This window comes from Charadrius vociferus, unplaced genomic scaffold (assembly GCF_000708025.1).
Source record: "Charadrius vociferus isolate BGI_N301 unplaced genomic scaffold, ASM70802v2 scaffold49, whole genome shotgun sequence".
NCBI lineage: Eukaryota > Metazoa > Chordata > Aves > Charadriiformes > Charadriidae > Charadrius > Charadrius vociferus.
Window position 1 is genome coordinate 1,366,473 of NW_009661375.1, and position 16,101 is coordinate 1,382,573.

Genomic DNA, 16,101 nt, shown 5'->3' on the forward strand with positions numbered 1-16,101 from the left:
TTATTTTGTTGTGGTAGTGCTGGAGGAAAAAGAAAGTGAGCGTGAACTTTCTGAATTTCTGGAAATCTTGCTACATTCGAGCCTAGATAATACTTTGAGGAATTTAAATAAAGACTGTAAGCGTGGTTGTGAGTAAATGAGGATACTCGTAATCTTTAAATAAGAGTCAGACTTTTTCTTCCTTATTCTGCCACTGCATCCAGAAACAACTGTAAAATTATTTCATTTTTCAGAGCCTATGAACACGCAGTGTTAGCTGCTGGGACAGATTTCCGTTCTGACAGACTATGGGAAATGTATATAAACTGGGAAAATGAACAGGGAAACCTAAGGGAAGTTACGTCCATCTATGACCGCATCCTTGGAATTCCAACACAACTCTACAGTCATCACTTCCAGAGGTAAAGAGAAAACAAAGGTTTAGTTAATGCTATGAATTTCTTAAGCACACGCTAACTTCTGTAAATGTGAAAATGTTCACTCAGAACAAGAGCTTGATATAGTTACTGAATTTTGTATACTTATTTATTTATACTAATTTATGTATGTGCTTAGTTTGACTGATTGTTTTAAAGTACTGATATGCTTTTTAGGAATTTGTTTTAGATAAATTCACAGATTCTGCTGTGGAATAAAGGAAGGCCTTGGAATAGTGAGGAAGAAAAGAGAATGTCTTTGAAAAATCAGAATTAGCAGTTTTGAATTTTAATTCCTCAAGCAATGCTCACGTGTGGTGAAACACTAATTTAATTGACCAAAGATAAATATTTGGTTAAGTTTTAGATAGTAGAATTAATATGGAGAGGTTAAGAGGACGTGAGAAACCCTAGTTAAATTATGCACCAGTTTTCCCTGTAATTTCTGCAGGTTTTTTAGTTTCAGAAATAGTATCTTCCTCTAAAACTGATCTTGTCCTCTGCCATCAATTTTACGTGGCCAGTGATGTGTCTTTGCCACTGAAGTTTGTTGCCGTTTCATTTCTCTTTAAAATGTGAAGCTTTTGAATGAAGTCTGATAGATAGTAGAAGTTACATTTTGTCTGTACGCTGTCAGAAGTTGCTTTCCCAGTGTTGCTCTAGATCGATGAAGATCCCCACCAGCATTTATTATTGTGCTCTGGTTATGCAGAATATTGAAACATAAGACGTCAAATTTGTGTCAAATTGTTTCTAACTATTCTTAGGTTTAAAGAACACATTCAGAACAACTTGCCTCGAGACCTTCTGACTACTGAGCAGTTTGTTCAGCTGCGCAGAGAACTAGCATCTGTGAACGGCCATAGTGGGGAGGACGCGCAACCCGGAGACGACCTGCCCTCTGGTACTGAAGACATAACTGACCCTGCCAAGGTACACACGCAGGGGGTGTTCGTCGGCATTTCTTGCCTTACTCTGTGGCTGCAAGACGAGTTTATCTGCAGACGATACAGTATATCTATAGCTGAGGTGTTCCCATAATTCTCTTGCATATTGTTGCTCGTTGGCTTAGGTGATAACTGCTCTTGTCTACAGGACATACAGGGTTTTCATAGGTATCAAAGAAATGGACTTCGAAAGTGAAAAAAGTGGTGTACAAAACTTTAGGAATGTATATTAATTATTCTGGATTAACAGATTAAGAACTGTGGTCTAAGAAAGCTCTTCATCAGCAGTGGTCTGTGCAGATTCATGGCCTTCACATGCATATGAAGACTTGGAGCCATCCAAAGGAATTGCCAACTGTGAAAATGTATGCATGCTGAAACCAAGTTTGACTTGGATCCAAATTCATCTTTACTCTTAATCATCTTTAACATAGAGCAGAACTTCAGATAAACCAGTTCAGTGGCAGTACAGGCCAAGGCCCCATCAGGGCAGCATCCCATCCCTTCCCCTAGCTGGTCAGGGGAGCATTTAATACATCTGTGGTACTTGTAATTTATGCATATCACTGTCATCATAAAATGCATTTACAAAGGTGTTACAGTGTCTACCTGTGTTACATTTTTAAAAATTATGTTTTAGCTAATCACTGAGATAGAAAACATGAGGCACAGAATCATTGAGATTCATCAAGAAATGTTTAACCACAATGAACATGAAGTCAGTAAGAGGTGGACATTTGAAGAAGCGGTAAGTTTGTTTTTTCTATGTAAGGCAGCATCTGCCAGAGTTTTGAACATAAAATTTGGAGCTAGGATTTTTGAGTAAGTTAGGCCTTACAATTTAAACTGTTGTGGGGCTTTGAACAAAGATCGAGTTTCTCTTCTCTGCCGTTTTTCTTGTGAAAAGGCAACTTGTGAGGTCAACTGTCATCTGATGATTTAAAAATCTTTAAGCAGTATTTGGAGAGAGGCAAGGTGGTGTATTGTTTACTAAGCAGCCTTTAAATATACATGCATGAAATGCTGTGTAAGTCAGTACTGCCTTACGCGTCTGAGGCTTTGCAAAATAACAACGAGATAAAGGTAGTTCTAATTGAAAAGGTAAGCTGATCCTAAAAGGAGAATGAAATCTGTATGTTTTTCTATTTTAATGTTACACTCAAACCCAGAATCTGTTAACTTCTGTCTTCCAAAAGTAGCCATCGTAACATGCAGCTCCTATGTATAATGTATTAAAAGTAATTAATTATACTAATCATTTGATCACTGCAAATATAGAACTTTTTCTATGTAGAAATTCTTTGGTTACTTTTGAAAAAAACAAGCTGAGTTTTTAATTCTCAGTCTTTTTTTTTTTCTTTTTTTACTTCCTGGCAAATACTACATTGCATAACATGGTTCTTGTTTTAAATTTACTTTCTTTTTAAAAAGCACATTGTATTAAACAGTTGGGACAGATTTTCAGAGGCTCCTTCATGGGTTATGTGATATCAGAGCTGTTACGTTGCTTATTGCACTTTGTTGGACTAGGCCAGATACCTTGTAGGCCAAAGGAACTCGGAAACATGGTGTGTAGCCCGCCCTAGTGCGATGGCCTAGAACACAGGCGAACTCAGGTGGGTGACCCGTGGTGGTACACAGCAGCCGAGGGTGCTGCTACCAGCCCTGCGTGTTGCAGCGTTGCTTTTGTACCGGGTACCTGTTGTAGAAGGAAACAGAGCATGTCCTAGAGTAGATGAGGCTCAAATATGTTGCTGTGTTGTGGAAAGTGGTTATGTGATTACAGGTGTTCTTGGCTCAGGAAACCTTAAGCTACAAATTATTGAAACTTGGGAGAATGGTAAAACTGTGGACGTGCTGCAGGAAATGTGTCAGAAGCAGGATGTCCTCTCTTGCTCCTGGCCAGAATCAATACTTTTTCTACTAAGAAAGCGTATCTGCTCTGTAGATACCAACATGCTGGATCTATGAGGAGTTTGAAACAAAAGGTTAAAACCTGTCTTGATAACAGGCAGAAACGAGGTAGATGGTCTCCATCACTTGTGTGACATCTGTTGCCTACTTCGACCTGTTTTACTTTATTTTATCAGGAACAATGTACCTGTGAACTTGTCAGAGTGGAAAAAGAGTACTGGGTTCCATAGTAGAGTTCGGTGAGGAGCACGAAGCGGGTTATAGGCTTTAGATTTCAGGTGACCTTGAAGAGTTGAATATTACTCCTTAATTATTTTAAGTTCTTTATCTGTTTGTATGTATTCATATCTGAGATGGAATTGCAGTACAGGAGAGAAATAATCAGGTAAAATTAAAGAAGAAGAGAGAAAAAGCAAAAGATCTCTGGAAGGATGCTTTGCTATGTTTGGTTCAAAGCGTTATTTACATTCACTGTGCTGCACTCTGTCCCACCCGGCTCCTCTTGTAGTCATCAGTAAAAACACAATCTTGATGGCTCTTGGAATAATCAGCTTAATGTAAATATTTAATATGAAGTTCAATTCAACGCTCTGTCTTTCCTTGTCATGATTCTCAATCAAATTTTGAATTTAATTTGTAGGATATGAGCTAGTGCAACAGTAAGTACTTTAGTTGTATGTATGTATGTATGTGGACAATATCCATTGTTGTTTACAATGTCGTTGTTATTATGTGACCGCAGGTTTGCAAGAGATTAACTGCACTGAGTTCTTTCTCGGCTTCTGTAAACACATGCACTCAAAAAGCTTTCTAGAAAAACAAGTTACTGGCCTAGAATGTAATTGTCAGCAAAATCTCTTGATCAATACTGGGGTAACCCCAGCAGACTTATTTGAATAGATAACAATGTATCATTCTGAAGTTCTGTTTACTTAAATGGTATTACTTGAATGGTGTGTGGCTGGGTTTGGGGTTTTTTTTTGTTTGTTTGTTGTTTTAAGCAATTTGGTGGTATGCTTATTAGTCACAAGTTGCCATACTGTGACTCTTGCAGATAAAGAGGCCTTACTTTCATGTAAAACCTCTGGAGAAAATTCAGCTGAAAAACTGGAAAGAGTACTTAGAATTTGAGATAGAAAATGGCACTCATGAACGAGTTGTGGTCCTCTTTGAAAGATGTGTTATTTCATGTGCCCTCTATGAGGACTTCTGGATTAAGGTAAGGGAAGTGGTTTACCACCCATATCCTACCGATTGCATACATTGATCTAGTGACTAACCTTTTGTACTCTTGTGGAATGTTGTTCATATATAACTATATCTGTTGCATTAGGAGATGGTCTGCTTGCAACCAGATTTGACTGCTGCATATGCCAACTTCGTTGCCTCTCTACGTCCTTCCTTACAGAAACTAGTCTAGTGGTTCAATAAAGGTGCTGAATGGGTTTAAACAAAAGAATTTTATCGTTCTGTCATGTTTTTAAAGACAAATACAAGCTTTAAATTTTCCAATCTCTGCTCTGTTTTCAACCATAGTATGCCAAATACATGGAGAATCATAGTATTGAAGGAGTGAGGCATGTCTACAGCAGGGCTTGCACAATACATCTTCCTAAGAAACCAATGGTTCACATGCTGTGGGCTGCCTTTGAGGAGCAGCAGGGTAAGAGCAACGTTAAGTTTATGCTGGGAGGGATTCTGTTTTTAAGAGGCTGTGGGATGTCTCATATCTTAAAGCATCTTCACCGGTGTTTTAGGCAACATCGATGAAGCAAGAAGAATCTTGAAAACATTTGAAGAGTGTATTCTAGGGCTAGCAATGATTCGCTTGCGAAGAGTAAGCTTAGAACGCAGACATGGAAACATGGAAGAAGCTGAACACCTGCTTGAAGATGCTGTTAGGAATGCCAAATCAATTAGCGAATCGTCGTTTTATGCCATCAAATTAGCTCGACACCTCTTCAAAGTACAGAAAAATCTTCCAAAGGCAAGAAAAGTGCTGTCAGAAGCCATAGAAATTGACAAAGTATGTGTTCCCTCTTTGCTGTATTAAAAAAAAAAAAAATCCTGGTAGTTTTCTCTCTTTCTGAACCATTTTTTAAAAAATACGGCAACAATGATGACAGGAATTGTAACTGTATGTAATGTTTCATTACTACATGGAGACACCAGTCCCTCTAAACTGATGTTGCCGTATTTGCAGCTTGCAAATCTGGAAGTTTGCAGATTTTTTTTCATCAGAAGCACAGTGTGCTTCATACCTTCATTTTTCCTTTTTAGAATCTTAAGTATTACAGGTGTGTTCACATCTCAAGGTGAACAAAACTGATTACGTAGGCAGTACTTGTAGATTGTTTAGTATAACCACAGAAATATTTGGTACTCCAAATACTGTTAGCTTACTGTTAGCAAAGTGTGGCATCTGCTTTTGTGGTGTTAGATCACTTTTAATTGTGAAATAAACCAGGTCAAAGATGACCAGTGTAAAAGAAAATCTTTTTATTGACTATTCTGGCATATATTTATGATGTAACTCTTCTGGTATGCATCTGGTAGACATAGATTCAGTACGTACCTAACATGACAGATGTACAGCTTCTAATACATCTTTTGCACAGGAAAATACGAAACTGTATCTCAATTTACTTGAAATGGAGTACAGTGGCGATCTCAAGCAAAATGAAGAAAACATCCTGAGCTGTTTTGATAAAGCTGTCAACGGCGCATTGTCTATAAAAATGAGGATTACGTTTTCTCAGCGAAAAGTGGAATTTCTTGAAGATTTTGGTTCTGATGTAAACAAGTAAGATGTAATCTGTGCAATGACCAAATGAGCGTCACCAAAAGTGTGTGTAGAAGTAGGAGGGAAGGGGTTGGGTTAGTGGCATCCATTACATTGTTTCCTCTGTGCCATCCGCTCTTTCTTGAGGGATAGCTGCTTTTCTCAACCAAATTCCTACTATTAAATAGGAATCTCTTTTCAGACAACTTTCCTTTTTTTTCTGAAATACCTAATGCCTCATAGAGCAAAACTATGCTGCCTGTAACTTCTTACTGCAGTTTTCTCTTGCTAAGTCTTAGAAAGGAGGATGTTCCTCAAAGAGAATGTGATGTCTTTTGTGACATAGGTATAATTACCTACATAGGTATAATTACCTCCATACCCTACGAGCTGCTGCTTGAGGTATCCAAAACTGCATTGATTTGATTTTTCTATGTTCGGAAGTATTAACAGCGCTGTACACTTACATGGGAGGATCAGATACTAGAAATGCAACTTTTTAATTAAATACTAGATATACTTTTTTTTCCTCTTAATTCTCTCTTGTAAAACAAGACCTTGTTTTTATTTACAATTTGCAGCTAATTAATTTGGAAGGACTAAGCACAAGTTAGTTTTTCTGCTTTGTATGTTTCGAACAATAGCTGTCCTTAATTTCTGCTGACTCTGAACATCCTAACTTGGGTGGCAGTCAAGCGTTGCAAGTTTGGGATCCTAGATGGAGCAGCCAAAATGAAGTTTCTGTTCCCAAATAATACTAGAGCATAGAATAAGTACAAGAAATGTTTTCCACCAAGAATAATACTGACAGAAGAAGCGGTTTTCGTGTGATACCGTGTAAACCGTGGTATGCAGCAGATGAAATGATACTTAGTTATTCATGGGAATTTTAGCTAGGAAGCACAAGTATTACTCTTCACTCAGCAACGTATGGTTATACTTAGTATATAAATAATATGACTTTTGTGCTGCATTTAATATACGTATGCTTCCCATGTTGTTTGGGGAAAGGCTGTAGGTGATACTTTAGAGTTGTAATAGTTTTGTATAATACTCATTTCTGGTATTTAAAGAAATGTTGATTCCTAAATCTCAGTGCTGCTATGGATGGCATCAGTGCGCAGCTGAGGGAATTCAGTTACTGGAAGAAGCAGCTGTATCACAAACAAGTTTTAGAAACTTGTTTATAAAGGAACTTTGTAAAAAAACTGCATGAGGTGTGATAAAAGCTGAGCAAATTGGGCATTTCTGAGCTAGCAGAAAATTCTTCAATATGCATTTTGGAATCCCCCTTTAAATTAAGTTTTTTGGCTTTTCCATCTTCATGGTGGGTCACTGATTAAAACTGAATTATGATTGAGTGTGGTTTGGAATGGTTTTGTATTTGTACAGTTTGAAGTAGACATTTTAAAATGGTTGCTCGTGTGTTTAAAATGTTTACATGAAAACGGTGAGCAAAGCTTTATTTCTTTTTGTCTCCTTCAGGCTTCTGGATGCCTATGATGAACATCAAGCACTTCTAAAGGAGCAGGATTCTTTGAAAAGGAGAGCAGAGAACGGGTAGGAAGCCTGTTCACCTGAGGGAGGGTATAAACAAACTTGATAGATGATTTGGTATTGGGTAGCTGGAACGCGTACTACACTGAGCTAGAGCTGATACAAAGCACTTTGGAAATGCTTTAAAAATAGTTCAGAGAACAATCTCAGGGACTATTGTTTTTCTTCAGTCTGAATATATATACATCTATTTTTCAGCTTTAAACCTTGCACGGACAAAATCACTGTTGTCTTAATCACTTAAAGTGTATACTAAATAGGGCTGTACTGTTGGCTTAAATATTTGGAGACAGATTTATTGGAAAATAACCTTTTGAATTATGTTTCACAGAAAAGGTAAACAGTCCTGGTAAAAATAACTCTATCTCTAAGCAGAAACATGCTTTAGCTGTCTCAGTTCGAGCACCAGAGAATTAAAAAAACAGCCTGTTGTTCTGAAGCCAAATATACTTCTGTCTTTCTCTAAATCATATTTGGTTACCCTGTTTGGCCAGGGCACTGAGTTTGAAAATATTATTTACCCTTATCTACTATAACATTTCTTGTTTGAAGACATGCTCAGAATTTGATCTAAGATACCATTTACAAGCAAATATTAACTTCACAGATCAGAGGAGCCAGATGAAAAGAAAATGCTCACAGATGACCCAACTTTGGCATCAGCACAGATGATGGATGGAGACATGCAAGTCAATCAGGCAGCGTATAACTACAATGCCTGGTACCAGGTAGGTACTTCCTTTAACGCACATTCTGAGTGTATACATGGTGTGGTTTTCCCAGTGACTTTATCTGTCTGTGGCCCAGTGTCAGTTGGTGAGGAACGCTTGGAGTAAAAATTTAGCTCCTGCTTCTGTTGATTCCTCTTTGGACTGTTACACGAGTGTAAACTGTTCCTCTCTGCGAGGAAGATGAGTGGTTTGGTGGCCAGCTCTTCCTGTGACGGGGTGTGTGACAGCAGCGAAGGGCGTTGCTGGCTAAGGGCAATAGACCCCTTGTGTGCTGAAATGTTTTGCCCCAGAGACTTGCCTTGGGATGCCAGTTTACTGTGCATTTTGACAGTTACTTTCTCCAGCTAGTAGTTCCTGTAACATCTTGGTGTGGGTTCTGCCACACTGTACGCAGCGCGTGCAAACCCAGTCTGTTCCATCACTTGTCTTTTGGGGCTGTTCTTGCATGGCGTTTCATTTTGTCCCCTATACGGGCTTAGAGTCAATCAGTAATACCATACCTTGGTTTCCTCTTGCCTGTGGCAGCAGCACCCTCCAGCACATGCTCCGCTTGCTTCTAGACTGACAGCGCACTTTGTGCTCTGACGTGTCCAAGGGGCAGGCTGGAAAGGCAGAGCTGCAGACCTGCCTTTCTGGATGAGATCAGCACTGCTGCGGGTGGGAGCTGCTGCTGCCCCCTCAGCTGGGACAAGAGTTACGTCCTGCAGGCTTGCGTACTTACTCTTCTGAGGTGTGAGTCGTAGACGTCCAACTGCAACTTTTGCTGAAGCAGTTTAATGAACACTGTTGTTTAGACTGCAAGGAGTCTGCCAGGCCTGTGAGAACAGTGTTTGGAGGTGGGACACAAACCAGCTGCTGTGTAACTGTGGTTTAGAATTGCCCGCACCAAGGTCAAGTGTTCTTTCCAAAGTCAAGCGGTGAAAGGTGTTGCACCCGGCATGGGGAACTCTGCTCAGCGCTAGGCCAGGAAAAAATGCTCCAAGTTTTCCAACATAGAACCATGGGAATAGCAGGCTTACAGTGTTGATGGAGATCTCAGTCCTGTGGTTGGCATGGTAACTGCAGCACTGCCTACCTCTGTGCATTTCACAGTCTGCTTGAGAATAGCGGACAGAAGCACTTTCTGAGGGAGTGGAGACATTTGTTCGTGCCACCCCAGGAATGTTACACTGCCGAATACCTACCTAAGCTCAGCAGGGATAGCCGGGGTACGGCTGGTTGCAGGAAGACCATGGGATCTGTCTGTGATGGTCTCTGCTAGCTGCAAATTGATGGATTTGAAGCGGGTGGTGTTGGGGCACTTGAGCCATGTCCCTTGGCCCCCCTGTCTTGGGGCGTGTGCTGAACATGGACATGGAGCTAGAACACAGGCAATCCACACTTTGGTACCTTCTGCTCCCTTCCTTTTTCCTCCCTCTTATGGGAGCGTTGAAAGAGGAGTGGCGAGGAGATGTAGAGCAGGTACTGAGGAGGGGAGCTGAGGGTAGAGTGAACCTCGGACCTGACCTCCATTTGAAGACTTGCCACACGCGTGTATTAAGAGACTAAAACCACCTCAGGCAACAGTACCAGCCTCGGCACAGGCCCTCAGTACAAACCTGACCCTGGGCTTGTGACTGAACTACACAGCAGTTGGATGTCCAGAACAAAGCCGACTTCCAGTGGATCGTTACGGTGGTTCAGAGGTCAGGCTGCGTGCAGTGTTATGCTGGAGAGGGCCCGAGACCGTTCTGGGTGGGCATGCCAACACTGGCACAGCCACCCTGGCCACTCTTCAGAACCGTGACAGTTACAGAGGGTGAGCTCACCTGTGCCTTTCTGGAACGAGAGAGAGCTTATCAGGTGTTCTTCATGCAGCGTGGGCGGTCTGACTTACCTTACTGTGGTGTATTTTTTTTTTCCAGTACAATTACCAGAACGCGTGGAATTATGGACAGTATTATCATCCAACTTGATCCAAAGAGTGAGTGAAGTTCACTGTGCTGCAGTTTCAACAGAGATGGAATAAAAAAATATATATTTTTCTAAATTAGGGATGTGAAAGAACTGTTGTAATACCTGCTTTTTGGTCTTTTGCATGTGAAACGAGCTGATGTTCACAGGGTATGTGTGAAGCAAGATTTGTGTGCCGGTAACTGATAAATGGTATCTCTGTACAATTCTAGTTTACCATAAATGCATTATTTTTTTTTTTAAATTCCCTGCACTAATTTATGGAGATATCTGAAGAATTTCTTTCAGTCCCATAATGATTCCATAGACTTAATCAGTAAAGCTGTAGTTTTGTTGGGTTGTTTCCCGAAGCCGTTCTGCCGAGCAGCGTTGGCCGCCACAGCTGCTGCAGGAGCGGAGCAGGCGGGGCCAGAGCAAGGCTGTCTTCTCCTGCTCCGCGCTCCAACCGCAATGTCACCACTTGCTCTGTTGCAAAATTTCTTTCCCTGCCTCAGCAAGCGGATCCCAGACTGCTTCTTTGTGTTGTTACAATTGAAACTCTTCAGAGTACGATGGCAGCCTTTGCAAGCTGCGGTATGTATTTTCTATTCTATGTGGGGGTCAAAAATTAAAATGCAGTGCAAAATGATGTTGCATTCTTTTTTAAAAAGCACAAACTGTGTTTGGGATGATTTTTGTATTTAGAGTTTTTCATGTACACAGTGTGAGCAAACTTTTTTCATTTTGATCAAAGTGATCATTCCCATTTTTGTAATAAAAGCAAGGAATTCAGTAGTCCTCTGAGCTTTCTTGGGTTGCCTCATTCAAGCCAGGAGGAGGGTGAACGCGTCTTGGTTCGACACCTGCATTGTTCAAACTAACTGCTGTGGCTGCGGTACAGGAACATGTGCGGTTCTCTGCTAGAAGGGGGTGGGCAGCGCGCCTGATGCTTCTGTACAACACCTTTAAAGGAGAAATGTAGTGCCTAGAATATACATTTTTTCCTCTTCTAATATTTTAGGTTAACTAAAATTGTTGGGTAAGGGCTGTTGTAAAACTCAGCAGCTACACAGAAGAGAAGGCTGAAAGGGAAAGGCGTTGCTGGAGACTGCAGTACTGAAGGAAATGCTTTTCAGGAAAAGCTCACTCACTACAGCAACGGGTAGTAAAAACACTGGGGGCAGTTCTAGCTGGGAATACTTCTCCTTTAACAGTGTGCTGGAGATCTATGCAATTTTTCCCCCACAGTATGAGAAAGCAGTTTTAAGGTGATGACATACACAGAAAAGTGAAGTCGCTTGCATGTATAAACTATGTTTTCTTTAGTGGTGTGTTACTGTACAGCAGTTGGGGGGCAGGGAAAACAAACTTGATTTCAATACAAGGCCACAGTTGTAACTGTATCCTGAAGTTACAAGAGCAAAACTGCATTATCGGAAGCTTTCTTGATTGTAAATGGATTCCCAGCAGCAAAGGAAACTCTTCATTTCATTCAATATCCACCAATTCCACTTCAAAGAAAAGTTTTGCATTTGGTGGAATCCTGTTGGCAGATGTTAAGGAAGCTTTAAAAAAAATAAGTCCCCCCTCCCAGTTATCACATCAATCAGAGTTAAGTGAGTTACCACCTGTTCTCTTTCTCATGTGGCAGTTTTGTATTTCACTGACCCGTTTTAACATCCTGGATTTAGTGTGGAACCGCAGCTGCTGTCTAACACGAGTTACCATGAGACATTGAGTACTGGTTCCGCAGATACCCCTTGATTAAGACACACTCCTCGTGAGTCCCATTCCTCTGAAGGTGATCAGTCGAGTCCCACCTGGAATGCCCAAGCCTTGGCTCCAGTTTTGGGACACAGTCACCAGGAGGAGGTTATTAGACTGTCCTACTGCACTACAGAGGGAAAAAAAATGTCTAGACCTTTAAATTATCGTGACATAGGATTGGAGCAGGAGGGAAAAATTGCTTCTCTTCCTTCTGAACTATTGGTAAAAAAGAAACATGGCTGCATAAGACACTGCAGGATCACTTGCTCAGTCCCGTATTTCAGTTGTACCCCAGAACCAGTTCTTCTAGCCACGATTTCACTGCTGTCTCTGCAGCTGCAGCAGGGAGCTTTCCTCCACCTCCCCAGTGCACTGATTAGCGTCCCCACCAGCGCTGTGGGAATGAGCATTTGGAAGCAGGCAGAATAAAAATGCAGGCAGAAAACAATAGTGAGTTCTCCTCTGCAGTACTCCCTACAGGAGATTTTCTGCTAAACAAACAGGCAATTGCATCCCTCCATTAAGTTGACTGAATGTTTTTATATTGTTAACATTCTAAGCCTGCTATGAGCAACAAGTGAATGCTCCCCCCGTTATACCTCTGTTCATAAAGCACTGTATTCCACCAAGTGTTTCCAAGTTACTTAATGAGTCATTAGTTGTGGAAGGATACTTGGCATCGGGCTGCCCTTTCTTGCCATATGCCCACTCAGGTTCAATTTCCAGTTGAGCCTTCTCTCCTTTACTCATTGTTAAGAGAGCTTCATCCCACTAAAAAAAAAAAAACAAAACAAAACAGAACAAACTCAAACAAACAGAAGAACACAGCAGTCTTACAGAGCTTAAGGAAAAGTGCATTTCATATGCTTCTCCAACTTGCTGCTATGAATACCTGTGCAATACCGCATCGTTCTCTCCAGCACGCTCAGCCACCCCGGAGTGTGCACTGTGAAGTAGGTTCACCTTTTTTTTTTGTTTGTGGAAAGAAACATTCCCCTTGGGCTGATGTTCCCTGCTCCCACGTTAGCCTCTACTGTACGTGGCAGTGCACACTCGTGCTGTTATGTTGTGATGATACTGGTGGACCAATACAGTAACACGTTTGTTTCTAAGAAGTATCCGCAGTTTCAGAACCCATTTCACAGCAGACCACCACACACACGGCACCAAGGGGTTTGGCTTGCTCTGCCTCATGTTTCCCCACCATTCTGTGGTGGATCAGCGTTTATTTAAGGCTGATGCTTAAAGACTAATTTTATTTCAGTGCTTGTCCCACTTCAAGACTCGCCAGTGTTCAGCTGAGCACCGTATCAGCGTTTCACAATGAACAGCTGCTGCTCACGCCTTGTACTGCCTAAGGAAGATATCTGGCACCCACACAAACACAGGAGCGCGACGCCAAGAGACTACAGGAAAACCCAGGCCACTGCTGCTTCTGCAGTACTGGCCACAAGCCCAGGGGCATTTTCCCCTTCCCAGTTCCAATCCAGTCACCCATAATGGCCTTTTTTCTGCACAGCAGCAGCATGGAAGATTTATGCTGAGTTGGGTTTGTTTTGTTTTTTAAAGTCAGGTAAGCGTAAGATCCTTCTGACATTCTTACCTCGTGCAGACAGCCACCAATTTCACCGCTGGCACAGCAGCGGCAAGACAGTCACACACCTCATTTGCTTGGCACACAGGCTGGTATCTCCCAGTCACACCACATTCACATCAGCGTCTGTGACTTCAAGATGTAAGCCAACAGACGGGTGTGCAGAACACTCGATTCTTCTGCGGAGTGCTTTTAGTCTACCTAGATACTCCCCTCACCCAGCTTCCCCCTGCGCCACTACAGCACTCGGTGCTGACAGAGCAAGGGAGTTACAGCAGCAAAGCTGCAACTCATTTCAGTGCACAACAGCAACCAGAATTTGGAGTCTCAGCATCCAGTTCAGAATTAACGGATGAACTGAACTACGCATGAAGAGGCTCTGAGGCAAATGCCAAAAAGATGCTGAGAGAAAACAATGTTCTGAGGGACTAAAGCTCACCATGTGCATACAGTGATCGATAGAGCCCCAGGAACCCCATAACCTGTCTATAGTGCAGAGCACCAGACAGAAGCACCAAGAGGCTGTGCCTGTCCTGAGGAACACGTTACACTGTGTTCCACACGCTACTTAATGAGGAACGACACTGCAGATGGATGAATGCATGCATCCCTAAAGAATAAATACTACATCCTGCAGATGTAAACACTTTCAACTTGCTTTTTTACCTCCGCAAGAAAAAAAGAACAGCAGCTCAAAATTTCCACTCCAGTCATAAATCCTGCAGAATGAAAACTTTTTGAGGGAGTCATTAACGGTTTACTTACGCCTCTGATTACTTTTCCTACGCCAACTTTGAAACTTAAAGGTTTGGCTGCTTTTTTCTTCTTTGAACCTGAAAGACAGTTTTAACATGCGTTTGCTTTAACATCACACCAGCAAATACCATGCTTCTGTTTAAAATTACTATTACAATCATGCTTTATATAATTATCTGTTCTTACAATATTTTTAGCCCACTATCAGATTTTGAGGAAAATTTAGTACTGCGCACTAAAAACATTATTAAATGTTCAAGTTGCACCAAGAGCTAAAGTTGATGACCATCTTTCAGATACTGATCCAGTGAACCTCAGAGACTCATTTCTGAATTATTGAAGTTGACGGTGCAAGTCATAAACACATTAGTGAAGAAAAAAAGTCAATAGGGAAAATAAACCATCATACAACAAGTATGATGACTCACAGACAGTATTCCAGTGACAGCCCTGCTGTTCCTTTCAGTGTTGGACACCACTATTGGAAAAGTGTTTCTAAAGCTTTAAACTAGATTTGAAGGGGGAAATCCTCTGATCAAGAAACTGTCACAAAAATACCAGCAGACTTCTCTGCAGTGGATATGGTACACCAGACTACTTCAAATCACTCTCGTTCCAGTGCCTCCATGTGTAAGGGCTTATTACAGAAGTGTACCAAGACGTGTCCATTTTGAGGAGCTAACTACACTGTTGGCGCTCGAGTTCCATAGATAAGGGGAGCTCCCCGAGCAGGAACCATCTTTCCTCCAAAGTAGTTTCAGCACTGATTAAATCTGCACATTTCACATTATCTGCGGCCTGGAGAATGCCAGATGTGACGTCTGGCAAGATGCAGCACTGTCACTTGACACCAGCCAGTCTTAAAATACTGCTCTGCGTTCCCTCATGGAAAATCAGGCTGCAGGAGCAGAGCTCAGGGACACCCCTAGTCAGCTCAACACCACCGCGGCGAAAGCGGTTTGTCTGGCCTCCCACCATGCACACCTTCCAGAAGGCAACGCCCGCCCAAGACTGCTTAATGAGTCCAGCTAATTTCCTCTATGCGCATTTGCAACAAAAGCCAAACAGTATATACATGACCTTACTTGTTTGAATATTGGTATCGAAGACTGTTCCATCCTGTAGTTTTCCTGTATACCAGCAATGAACAGTGTCCCCTTTCTTTGGAAAGTTGGTTTTATCACCCTTCTTTAAAATTGATTTTGTATACTTTGGCGGCCCCTAAGTTTATAAAAACAGAGTTATGAGTGCTGCATTAACTAGTCACAGACCGACGACATTCAAGACCGAACAACCACTTATTTCAAGGCACGGAATGAACAGATGCAGTGTTAGTGAGTGGCAGGCTCATGTGTTATCGCAGGGCTGCAATATTTGGGGAAAACATAGCAACGCAGGCACAGTTTACAGCAAAGACTGAAGCTTTGGGAGGGAGGCACTGGGCCCACCGCTAATTACACTACAGAAGCTGCGTAAGCTTAAGGCGTGGTACCAGACTTCTTGCCATAACCAGGTTTTTGAAGACCTGGACAATTTGGCCGCCCCACGCCCCGACCCCACCAGGCTGGGGTGCTGCACCGACCTCCTCCACGGCCTCCTCGGGCTTCGCCGCTTTCCCCTTGGCCTCCTCCGCCTTCGCGGGCTTCGCCTTCTCCGCCGCCTTCTCCGCGCCGTCCGTGCCCTTGAACCGCTGAGGGGAAGGAGA

General features: G+C 42.0%; 2 protein-coding genes across 3 annotated transcripts in view; one reads left to right on the forward strand and one right to left on the reverse strand.

Annotated features, from left to right (window-relative positions):
• The window catches only part of PRPF39 (pre-mRNA processing factor 39), a 12,619-nt gene extending 2,016 nt beyond the window's left edge, over positions 1 to 10,603 (forward strand). Inside the window, exons 4-13 of one of the 2 annotated variants that reach the window (XM_009893881.1) lie at positions 234 to 401; positions 1,184 to 1,349; positions 2,004 to 2,111; positions 4,332 to 4,496; positions 4,814 to 4,940; positions 5,035 to 5,303; positions 5,896 to 6,080; positions 7,545 to 7,619; positions 8,224 to 8,344; positions 10,252 to 10,603. In XM_009893881.1, the coding sequence (XP_009892183.1) occupies positions 234 to 401; positions 1,184 to 1,349; positions 2,004 to 2,111; positions 4,332 to 4,496; positions 4,814 to 4,940; positions 5,035 to 5,303; positions 5,896 to 6,080; positions 7,545 to 7,619; positions 8,224 to 8,344; positions 10,252 to 10,302 (1,435 nt within the window). In that variant the 3' untranslated portion in view covers positions 10,303 to 10,603. Of the gene's footprint in view, positions 1 to 233; positions 402 to 1,183; positions 1,350 to 2,003; positions 2,112 to 4,331; positions 4,497 to 4,813; positions 4,941 to 5,034; positions 5,304 to 5,895; positions 6,081 to 7,544; positions 7,620 to 8,223; positions 8,453 to 10,251 lie in introns of those variants that run through there. The other variant, XM_009893880.1, reaches the window with a different exon arrangement.
• Positions 10,604 to 11,577: 974 nt separating this feature from the next.
• On the reverse strand, positions 11,578 to 16,092 carry FKBP3 (FK506 binding protein 3, 25kDa; the record flags this gene model as incomplete). Its single annotated transcript, XM_009893921.1, has 5 exons — positions 11,578 to 11,822; positions 12,720 to 12,817; positions 14,406 to 14,473; positions 15,482 to 15,617; positions 15,979 to 16,092. Coding segments are annotated over 5 exons (471 nt in total), but the record flags the coding sequence as incomplete, so codon positions are not given.
• Between the last annotated feature and the right edge of the window lie 9 nt (positions 16,093 to 16,101).